Source organism: Nomascus leucogenys, chromosome 7b, assembly GCF_006542625.1.
Source record: "Nomascus leucogenys isolate Asia chromosome 7b, Asia_NLE_v1, whole genome shotgun sequence".
NCBI lineage: Eukaryota > Metazoa > Chordata > Mammalia > Primates > Hylobatidae > Nomascus > Nomascus leucogenys.
Window position 1 is genome coordinate 73,464,462 of NC_044387.1, and position 12,202 is coordinate 73,476,663.

The 12,202-nt window shown below is 36.9% G+C and overlaps 1 protein-coding gene across 2 annotated transcripts in view; it reads left to right on the forward strand.

Moving 5' to 3' along the window:
• The window catches only part of ARFIP1 (ADP ribosylation factor interacting protein 1), a 129,912-nt gene that overhangs the window by 45,197 nt on the left and 72,513 nt on the right, over positions 1-12,202 (forward strand). For both annotated transcript variants that reach the window (XM_012508222.2, XM_012508223.2), the window contains exon 2: positions 4,883-4,984. In XM_012508222.2, the coding sequence (XP_012363676.1) occupies positions 4,892-4,984 (93 nt within the window). In that variant the 5' untranslated portion in view covers positions 4,883-4,891. The remainder of the gene's footprint in view (positions 1-4,882; positions 4,985-12,202) is intronic.

A 12,202-nucleotide genomic window follows, 5' to 3' on the forward strand; every position in this document is an offset into this window, starting at 1 on the left:
GGGAAGTCCAGTGATCTCTGTTTGCCAATGATTGGATACCTAGAAAACCCTAAGGACTCCTCCAGAAGACTCCTCAATCAGATAAATGAATAAAGTCTCAGGTTACAAAATCAATGTACACAAAATAGTAGCACTGCTATACACCAACAACAGCCAAGCAGAGAATCAACTGAGCAACTCAATTCCTTTTACAATTGGTATATATATACACACACACACACACACACCACACATACATACACACACACACATACATATACACACACACACTTAACCAAGGAGGCAAAAAATCTTCACAGGGAGAACTACAAAACACTGCTGAAAGAAATAGATGACACAAACAAATGAAAATACATTCCATAAGAATCTGTAAACTGAAAATGACCATACTGCCCAAAGAATCAGTGAAATTCCTATCAAAATGTCAGCATCATTTTTCACAGAATTAGAAAAAAAATCCTAAAATTCATATGGAACCAAAAAAGAGCCCAAATAGCCAAAATCCTAAGCAAAAGGAATAAATCTAGAGGCGTCACATTACCCCACTTCAAACTATACTATAAGGCTATAGTAAACCAAAACAGTGTGTTACTGGCATAAAAGTAGATACGTAGAATAATAGAACAGAATAGAGAACCCAGAAATAAAGCCAAATACAACCAACTGATCTTTGACAATGCATACAAAAACAGAGTGGGGAAAGGACACACTATTCAATAAATGGTGCTGAGAAAATTGGACAACCATGTAGAAGAATGAAACTGGATGGACCCTTGCCTGTCACCACATACAAAAATTAACTCAAGATGGATTAAAGACTTAAGATCTGAAACCATAAACATTCTAGAAGAAAACCTAGCAAAAACCCTTCTGGACATTGGCCTAGGCAAAGAATTTATGACTAAGACCCCAAAAGCAAATGCAAGAAAAACAAAGATAAATAAATGCTACTTAACTAAACAAAGCTTCTGCACAGCAAAAGAAATAATGATCAGAATAAACAGACAACCTACAGAATGGGAGAAAATATGTGCAGATTATGCATCTGACAAAGAACCAATATCCAGAATCTACAAGGAACAAGTAATTCCATTAAAAAGTGGGCAAATGACATGAACAGACATTTCTCAAAAGAAATACACAAATGGCCAACAAACATGAAAAAATGTTCAACATCACTAATCTTCAGGGATATGCAAATTAAAACCACAGTGAGATACCACCTTACCCCACCCAGAATGGCCATGATTAAAAAGTCAATAAACAGTAGATGTTGACGTGGATGTGGTGAAAAAGGAATGCTTATACGTTGCTGGTGATAAAACATTATATAGAGATCTCAAAGAAGTAAAAGTAGATCTACCATTTAACCCAGCATTCCCACTACTGGGTATCTACCCAAAGGAAAAAAAGTCACTATTTCAAAACTGCACATAGGTGTATTGCAGCACAGTTCACAGTTGCAAAGATATGGAATCAACCTCGGTGCCCAACAACCAATGAGTAGACAAAGAAAATGGGGTTTATATACATCATGGAATACTACTTAACAAAAAAGAATGAAATAATATCTTGCAGTGACTTGGATAGAACTGTAGGCCATTATTCTAAGTGAAGCAACTCAGGAATCAAAAAAGCAGATACCACATGTTCTCACTTATAAGTGGGGACCTAGCTGTGGGTGCACAAAGGCACACAGAGGGGCATAATGGACATTGGAGACTCAGAAGAGGGGAGGGTGGTGGGGAGTGAGGGATAAAACACTACCTGTAGGGTACAATGTACACTACTCAGGTGATGGGTGAACTAAAACCTTAGACTTCCCTACTACGTACTTCATCCATGTAACCAAAAACCACTTGTACCCCTAAAACTATTGAAATAAAAAATTTTATTTAAAAAATAGAATTACAGTATGATCTAGTAATACTAGTTCTGGGTATATATCCAAAATAATTGAAAGCAGGATCTTGCAGGATCATGCACACCCATGTTTGTAGCAGCACTGTTCACAATAGCTAAATGTTTGAAGCAACTCAAGTATCCATCATGGGATGAATGGATACATATATGTGGTATATACCTACAAGAAAATATTACCCAGCCTTAAAATGGAAGAAAATTTTGACACATGCTACCACATGGATAAACCTTGAAGACAGTATGTTAAGTGAAATAGCCAATCACGAAAAGATAAATACTGTACAATTCCACTTACCTAGAGTAGTCAAATTCATAGAAACAAATAGGGTAGTGGTTGCCAGATGCTGTGGGGATGTGGAAAATGGAGGGCAATTTAATGGGTTATACCGTTTCAATTTTATAAGATGAAAAAGTTCTGGAGATTGATTGCATAACAATCTGAATATACTTAACAGTACTGAACTATACAGATAGGTTAAGATGGTAATTTTTATGTTACGTGTTTTTTACGATAATTTTTAAAAAGAAACTAGGAACAATTCTTTCATAAGGTCATAATTTAGAAGCAGTGGCAGATTTAGACAGCATTATTACTATTTTTAATTATTTTCAAGAGCAGTTTTCACAGCAAAATTGAGGAGAAAGCACAGAGAGTTCCCCTGTACTGCCTGTTCCCACACATGCACAACTGTTGACATCCCTTGCTAGACTGGTACATTTGTTAAACGTGATGACCCTACATTGACACATCATCACCCCAAGTTCGTACTTTACCTTAGGGTTCATTCTTGGTGGTGTACATTCTGTGGATTTTGACAAATGTATAATGACATGTATCCGCCACTGTAGTATACAGAAAAGTTTCTCTGCCCTAAAAACCCTCTGTGTTCAGCCTGTTCTTCCTTCCTCACTAACTTCTAGCACCCACTCATCTTTTTACTGCCTCTATAGTTTTACCCTTTCCAGAACATCATATAGTTAGAATCATACAGTATGTAGCCTTTTCAAATTGGGTTTTTTGTTTGTTTGAGACAGCATCTTGCTCTGTTGCCCAGGCTGGAGTACAGTGTTGTGATCTTGGCTCACAGCAGCCTCCACCTCCTGGGCTCAAATGATCCTCCCACCCCAGTCTCCCAAGTAGTTGGGACTTACAGGAATGCGCCAGCACACCCAGCTAATTTTTGTATTGTTTGTAGAGACAGGGTTTCACTGTGTTCCCCAGGCTGGTCTCAAACTCCTGGACTGAAGCGATCCACTGCCTCAGCCTCCCAAAGTGTTGGGATTACCGACAGGAACCACTGCACTTGGCCTAGGTTCTTTCATTTAGTAATTTGCATAAATTTCCTCCATGTCTTTTTGTGACTTAATAGCTTATTTACTTTTAGTGCTAAATAATCTTCCATTTATGTATGTACCACATTTTATCTGTTCACTGAAGGGTCTCTTGATTGCTTTCAAGTTTTGGCAGTTATAAATTGTTATAAATAAATAAGGCTGCTGTAAACATCTGTGTGTAAATTTTTCTGTGGGTAAGTAAGTTTTCAGTTCATTTGGGCAAATACCAAAGGGTACAATTGCTGAATCATATGTAAGAGTATGTTTAATTTTGCGAGAAACCGCCAAACTCTGTTTCATAGTGGCTGTACCATTTTGCATTCCTTCTAGCAGTGAGAGTTCCTGTTGCTTCACATCCTTGTCAGCATTTGGTGTTGTCAGTGTTATAGAATTTGGCCACTTTAATAGGTTTGTTATAGTGTCTCATTATTTTAATTTGCAATTCTCTTATGACATATGATGTTGAACATCTTTTCATATGCTTACTAGCCATCTTTACATTGTCTTTGATGAAACATCTGTTTGATAAAACATCTGTTCTGATCTTTTGCCCATTTTTAGTTGGGTTGTTTTCTTAATGTTGAGTATTAAGAATTCTTTGTATATTTTAGATAACAGTCCTTTATCAGGTGTGTTCTTTGCAGATACATTCTCCCAGTCTGTGGCTTGTCTTCTCATTCCTTCATATTGTTTACTGTGGAGCAGAAATCTTAAATTTTAATGAAGTATGGCCTATCAGTTTTTACTTTCATGGATTATGGCATTGGTGTTGTATCTAAAAAGTCATCACCATAACACGGTCATCTAGGTTTTCTCCTATGCTCCCTTTATGAGCTTTATGGTTTTGCATTTTGCACTTAGGTCTGTGATCCATTTTGAGTTAATTTTTATGAAAAGTGTAAGGTCTTCGTCTGGATTCATTTTTTGCATGTGGATGTCCAGCACCATTATTCCAGCACCTTTGTGGAAAATACAGTCTTTTCACCTTTGCATTGCCTTTCCACTTTGTCAGAGATCAGTTGACTACATTAATGTGGGTCTGTTTCTGGGCTCCCTATTCCACTGACCTATTTGTCTGTTCTTTCACCAATACCACATTGTCTTGATTACTGTAGCTTTCCAGCTAGTCTTGAAGTCTGGTAATAGACACAGAATTATTTTGATAACACTTGTCAACTAAAGTTTGTGGATTTTTAAGCTAGTGATCTGTTACCAACCTAATTCTACTCTGCCCTGTGCTCTCATTTGTCTTTGCAGTACTTCAGTTGGAAAAATAGAGCTGCTGTAGTTGAATTATCAACCAAGCTTGGCTTTCTGTAATTTTTTTTTTTTTTCCAATTGTAAGTGGTGTTCTATCATAACACTATTTAAGAGACAAGGATAGTGCCTCTGGTACCTACAACAAATATGTAACTCATTTTTAATTAAGAAGTTTAGGTTAAGTGAAGTTAAAGCTGCCAGATGGAATTTTAAAATTATATATGTATTCTGTTTATTATACAAGTATTTGGTAGGTTGCAATGATAAAAAATATTAAAACAGTGGCTTGTAAGTACTATAAACATGAATACAGTCTTTATGATTTGGTATTAGTTATGGCGTTTTTTTTCTTCTTTTGTTTTAGGAGTCTACCATGGCTCAAGAATCTCCCAAAAATTCAGCAGCAGAAATTCCAGTGACTAGTAATGGAGAAGTTGATGACTCTTGTGAACATGGCTTTAATAGGGTAAGAACACTTTTCTTTCTCTTAATGCAGAGAATCATGTCTTTAAATGTTGAGATGAAAGTAATAGAATTTAATATAGGATTGTTTTCTTAGATCGGCTTCAGTCAGGAATCTAATGTTATTATATAGGGATGAAAAGGAAGTCCATTTTAGTAGTTGGTCAAGATTAAGCTCCAGACCAGTAAACTATTAGGCTTTGGTTTGTTTTCAGTAATTGATCAGCACAAGAGTATGTCTGATGATTTTGGTATCTAACTTTATAAGACTGCTTAATTCTGTTTGTAATAAAAAGATTATCCTTTTAAAATTGGCACTAATATCTTTTCTATGTGTATGTCATTTAGTACATAATTTCTAAATAGCCACTTCTGATTTTGCTGTTCATTTTCTAAAGTGCCATACTTGACTTAGTGGAAAATGATACTTGGGGTGCATTTAATTTTGATCTGTCTCTCAGTTGAAATTTAATTTTAGTGCATTTTAATGGGAACGCCATGGGTTTGAAGATAATCTGTGTTCAAATTTCAGCTATGCCATATTTCTTCAAGGTTATAGCAGTATAACCTTGAGCCAGTTATTTATTTAATCTCTTCAGGTTTTTGTTTACTAATCTCTGTAATGAATGTCTTATTTACTTTCATGAAGATGTTAATATTAAATGAGATAAGTAATACGTCTAATATAGTTGTAGAAATGATAGTGATGGTTATTATTTCTGGAGATACTTGCATTAAACTTTCCTTTTTATGACATTTGATGCAAGTGTACAACTTTAAAAATAGAGTTTTCATATTTTTGAAAAAATAGTGGTTGAAATGTACTTAAATTATTATGTAGTTTAAATAGGACTCTTTACTCCATATGTTTAAGAATAAAATCTTTTAGTTAGCAGAAGGTGATAACTTAAATCAGGATTTTTCAGTCTTAGCACTGATGACACTTTGGGCCAAATTATACTTTGTTGGGTGTATTGGCCTATACATTGTGGGATGGTTAGCACATCCCTGGCCTCTTCCTACTATTTAATAGATGCCAGTAGTACCCTGCAGTTATGACAAGCAGAAATGTCCAGATATTGCTGAATGTCTCCAGGAGAGGGGAGAAATTCCTCCTTGGTTGAGAATCACTGTTATAAATAGATCAGTTTAAATAATAGTAGAAAAGTCCACTGAATTTCATTTATTTTTGCATTAACAGTCTTTTGAAAGGAACTAGTATGTCTTCAAGCTTGAGGTTTATTTTAATGGCAAGTGCTTTAACTTGGTTTCTGAGCACTTGTGGTCCAATATAGAGTGACTCATAGAACCAAGAGACTTTTAAATTCTGAGCACACAAAAGAAATTTTCATTTCAGATTTTAGTCTTTCCAAGACATACCTGCATAATAAAGAAACTCAAGTTAGCATCATTAGACTATACCAATTACTTGATAAACTTTTACTAATTTTAATACTAATGATGCCAAGATTCAAGTTCATGATTTCTTCATCTTATTTTTGGTAACAGCTGTTTTTGCAAACTTACTATGCAAGTATTTACTGAATATCTGCTCTGTACCAGGTACTGGGGATATACAGTGAACAAAAATATCTGTCATCAGGTAGTTGATATTTTAAAAGACAATCTGATGAAAGCTAAGGACCTTTATCCAAGAATAATGCAGTACATAGAAAATGTTGCATTCATGGTTAGGGAAGTCACTTGCCATCTTAAGCCTATTTTTCTTCTTGTTCTTCTTTATTGAGGTATAGCTTCTACACAGCAGAAAGCACAACTGTTAAGTGTACCGCTCAAGAGAACTACTGCTCAGATAGAGATGTAGAACATTTCCAGGACCTCAGAAGGCTTCCTTATGCCCTCTAGGCAATACAACTCATCCCATCCTGGGATAACCACATTAACCTAACCCTATAATCATAAATTGCTTTTGGCTGTTTCTGAACTACCTATCAGTGGAATCATACAGTGTGTACTCTTTTTCAACTGGCTTTCACTCAACATTATGTCTGTGAGATTCAGTCATATTGTTGCTTATGGCAGTTTTTTTTAAAATTTTACTTTAAGTTCTGGGATACATATGCAGAACGTGCAGGTTTGTTACATAGGTATACCTGTGCCATGGTGGTTCACTACACCTGTCAACCCATCATGTAGGTTTTAAGCCCTGCATGCATTAGGTATTTGTCCTAATGCTCTACCTCCCTTTGCCCCCCACCCCCCGAGTATTTCAGTGTTTAAAATTATAGTATAGTTTTCCAGTGTGTTAATATACCACAGTTTGTATATCCATTCTTCAGCTGATGGTTATCTAGGTTGTTTCCAGTTTATGATTATTATGAATAAAGCTGCTGTGACCATTCTTGTACAGATTTTTTGGTGTACTTGATTATTTGTTTTTGGGTACGTACCCAAGAGTGAAATTGCCAGGTCACGAGTATATGAATGTTTGGCAAATGGTTGGACCAGTTGACAACACCAGCAATGAATGAGAGTTCTAGTTGTTCCACATCCTTACTAGCTCTTCATATTGTCATACATTTCAATTTTAGCCGTTCTTATAATGGTATCCCATTGTGGTTATAAAATGCGATTCCCTGATGACTATGATGTTGAGCACATTTTCATATTCTTATTAACCATTGGAGATTGTCTTTTATAAAGTACTTTTCCAAGCCTTTTGCCCATTTTTCTACTGGGTGTGTGTCTTTTTTCTAATCTATTTGAAGGAGTTCTTTATGTATTCTGGGTATATGCCATTTGTTTGGATGTATATATGCAAATATCTTCTTCCAGTCTATGTCTTGCTTTTGTACTCTATTAATGGCATCTTTTGATGAACAGAAGTTGTTAACTTTAATGAAGTCCAATTTCTCAGTGTTTCCTTCTCTAGTAATTTTTATGTTCCATTTAAGAAATCTTTGCCTACTTCAGTATCTTGAAGACACTTTATTTCTTCTAAAAGTTGTGTTGTTTTGTTTTTCACACTGTGGTCTGTGTTTCATCTTGAATTAGTTTTTGTGTATGATGTGCAGTAGGGACCAAGATTTTTCTTCCTCTTGTGTAGATATTCAATTGATCAGCACTGTGTATTGAAAAGACTCTTCTTTCTATCCATATGCAAAAAATTAAATTGGATCCTTATCTTACACCATACACAAAACTAACTCAAAATAAATTAAAAGCCTAACTGTAAGACCTGAAATTTTAAAACTTCTAGAAGAAAACATAGGGGAAAAGCTCCGTGACATTGGTCTTGGCAATGATTTTTTGATATGATGTCAAAAGCACAGGCAACAAAGACAAAAATAAACAAGTGGGACTATGTCAAACTAAAAACTTTCTGCACAGCAAAGGAAACAATCAACAAAATGAAAAGGCATCCTATGGAATGGGAGAAAATATTTTTAAACCATATATCTGATAAAGTGTTAATATCCAAAATATATAAAGAACTCATACAAGTCAATAGCAGAAAAACAACTCAATTTAAAACTGGGGATTTGAGTAGACATTTTTCAAAAAAAAAAAGTACAAATGGCCAACAGGTATGTGAAAAGGTGCTCAACATCACTAATCATCAGAGAAATGCCAATCAAAATCACAATGAGATATCACTTCATACCTATTAGGATGACTATTATCAAAAAGTCCAAAGATAAGTGTTGGCCCTTATATACTGTTAGTGGAAATGTCAGTTGGTACATCTGTTGTAGAAAACAGCATGGAAATTCCTTAAAAAATTAAAGTAGAACGACCATAAGATCTAGCAGTTCCATTTCTGGGTATATATTCAAAGGAAATTAAATCACTATCTTGAATAGTTATCTGCACTCGCATGTTCTTTGCAGCATTATAAACAATAGCCAAAATATGGAAATAACCTAAGTGTCTGTTAATGGGTGAATGGATAAAGAAAATATACATACATATATACCCACAGACAATGTGATATCATTCAGGCTCTATTAAAAAGGAAGAAATCCTACCATTTGTAACAACATAGATAAACCTAGAAGATACTAGGCTAAGTAAAATAAGCTATACACAGGAAAACAAATATGGCATGATTCTGTACTTACATGTGGAATCTTAAAGTTGAATTCATAGAAACAGATAGTAGATAGGTGATTATAGGGAGTATGTTAGTCCATTTTTGAGTTGCTCTAAAGAAATACCTGAGGCTAGGTAATTTATAAAGAAGAATTTTGTTTTGGCTCACAGTTCTGCAGGCTGTACTGGAAGTATGATGCCAACATCTGCTCATCTTCTAGTGGGGCCTCAGGGAGCTTTTACTCGTGGGGGAAGGCAAAGCAGGCACATCACATGGTGAGACAGGGAGCAAGAGAGAAAAGGCAGAAGTCCCAGACTCTTTTAAACAACCAGATCTTCTGTAAACTAACTGAGCAAGAACTCACCTATTACCAAGGGAGTGGTGTTAAACCCTTCATGAGGAATCCGCCCCCATGATCCAGTCACTTCCCACAAGGCCTCACCTCTAACATTGGGAATCACATTTCAACATGGGATTTGGAGGAGACAAACTTTGCCCCTAGCCCTCTAAATCTCTTGTTCTTCTCACATTTCAAAATCTAGTCATGCCTTCACAATAGTTTCCTAAAGTCTTAACTCATTTGGGTATTAACTCTCAAGTCTAAACTCTCAACTAGAGACGAATTTCTTCCATCTATGAGTGTGTGAGACCAAAAACAAGTTATTTACTCCCAAGATACAATGGTAGTACAGGTATCAGGTATACATTCCCATTCCAAAAGGGAGAATTTGGCCAAAAGAAGGGGAATAGGCCCCATAAAAATCTGAAACCCAGTAGGGAAATCATTAAATCTTAAAGTTCCAAAACCATCTCCTTTACTCTGTGCTCTGCATCCTGGGCACACTTGTGCAAGGCATGGGCACCTCAGGCCTTGGGCAGCTCTGCTCCAGCCTCCATCGCTGCTCTCTCTGGTTGGAGTTGAGTGCCTGTGCCTTTTCCACACTGAGATTGCAAGCTGTTGGTGGTTCTACCATTCTCGGGTCTGGAGGGTGGTGGCTCCCTTCCCACAGCTCTCCTAGGCAGTGGCCCAGTGGGGACTCTGTGTGGGGGCTGCAGTTGCCAAACTTCTTTTCACTCTTGCATTCTCTGCACCTACAGGCTTAACACCACGTGGAAGCTGCCAAGACATATGGCAGCTTATACTCTCCAAAGTGGCAGCTGGAGCAGCTGGGATGTGGGGAGTAGTGTCCCAAGGTTGCACAGGGCAGCAGCATCCTGGATCTGGCCCACAAAACCATTCTTTTCTCCTAGGCCTCTGGTCTTGTGATAGGAGGGGCTGTCCCAAAGACTTCTGAAATGCCCTTTAAGGCCTTTTTCCTATTGTCTTGGATGTTCGCACATGGCTCCCATTTAGTCATGCTAATCTCTCTAGCAAGTGGCTGCTCCACAGTCTACTCATATTCTTTCTCTACCATAGGGCCAGCCTGCAAATTTTCCAAACTTTTATACTCTGCTTTCCTTTCAAATATACATTCCAACTTTAAGTCATTTATTTGCTCTCATATCCGATCTTAGGCTGTTAGAGGCAGCCAGGTCACTCTTGAATGCTTTGCTGTTCAGAAATTTCTTCTGCCAGATAACCTAATTTGTCACTCTTAAGTTCAAACTTCCACAGATCCCTAGGACATGAATGCAACACAGCCAAGCTCTTTGCTAGGGTGTACCATGGGTGACCTTTACTTCAGTTCCCAATCGCTTCCTCATTTCCATCTGAAACCTTGTCAGCCTGGACTTCACTGTCCATATTTCTATCAGCATTTTGGTCACAACCATTTAACCAGTCTCTAAGAGGTTCCAAATTATCCTTCACCTTCCTGTCTTCTTCTGAGCCCTCTCAACTCTTCCAACCTCTGCTCGTTACCCAGTTCCAGAGCTGCTTCCACATATTCAGGAACTTTTATAGCAATACTTACTCCTCAGTACCAATTTTCTGTGTTAGTCCATTCTTATGTTGCTATAAAGAAATACATGAAACTGGGTAATTTATAAAGAAAAGAGTTTTATTTGGCTCACAGTTCTGCAGGCAGTAAAGGAAGCGTGGTACCAACATCTCCTGGTGAGGGCTTCAAGAAGCTTCTAATCATGGTAGTAGGTAAAAGGGGAGCAGACACATCACATGGTGAGAGCAGGAGCGAGAGAGAAGGGGGAGGACCCAGAGTCTTTTAAACAACCAGATCTCATGTGGACTGGGTGAGAACTCATCACCAAGGGGATGATCCTAAACCATTCATGAGGGATCTGCTGCCATGATCCAGTCATCTCCCTCCTAGCACCATCTCCAACATTGAGAATCACATTTCAGCATGAGATTTGGAGGAGACGAACATCCAAACCATATGTTGAGGAGGTGGGGGAGGAAGATTTTGATAAAAGGATACAAACCTGCAGTTGATGGGTAAGTTCTGGAGGCATAATGTATAGCATGTTAACTATAGTTTATTAACTATGTAATGTATTATATACTTGAAATATGCTGAGAGTAGATCTTAAGTATTCTCACCCACACATACAAATAAAAATGATAACTGTGAAGTAATGGATATGCTAATTAGTTTGATTGATTGTGGTAATCCTTTCATAGTATATATGTAAATTGAAACCACATTGTACACCTTACAATTAAATACAATTTTAATTGTCAATTATACCTCAATAAAGCTGGGAGAAAAAAAGACTATCCTTCCTCCACTGGGGGCTTTGTTTTCAGATGATTGTATATGTGTAGGTCTGTTTCTGGTATCTCTTTTCTTCTTTTTTTGGTCTGACCTTGAAGCAATAACACATTGTCTTATTTATTTACTACAGTAATTAAAACTGGAGCAAATGTCAGCTCCAATCTTGATACCTGGTAGTTTATTTCTCCAGCTTTGTTCTTTGAGGTTGCCTTGCACATTAAACTCATTCATGAGTCTTAAGAACCCTTATTTGCCTTTGAGTGGCACTGAAACAAGTTTTTTTTCCCCTTCCTCTCAAATTTTAACTTTAGAATAAAAAGTTTTATTTTATTTTTTATTTTTATTTTTCCATAAGTTATTGAGGTACAGGTGGTATTTGGTTACATAAATAAGTTCTTTAGTGGTGATTTGTTAGATTTTGGTGCACCCGTCATCAAGCAGTATACACTGCACCATATTTTATCCCTTGTCCCCCTCCCACTCTTTCCCCCAA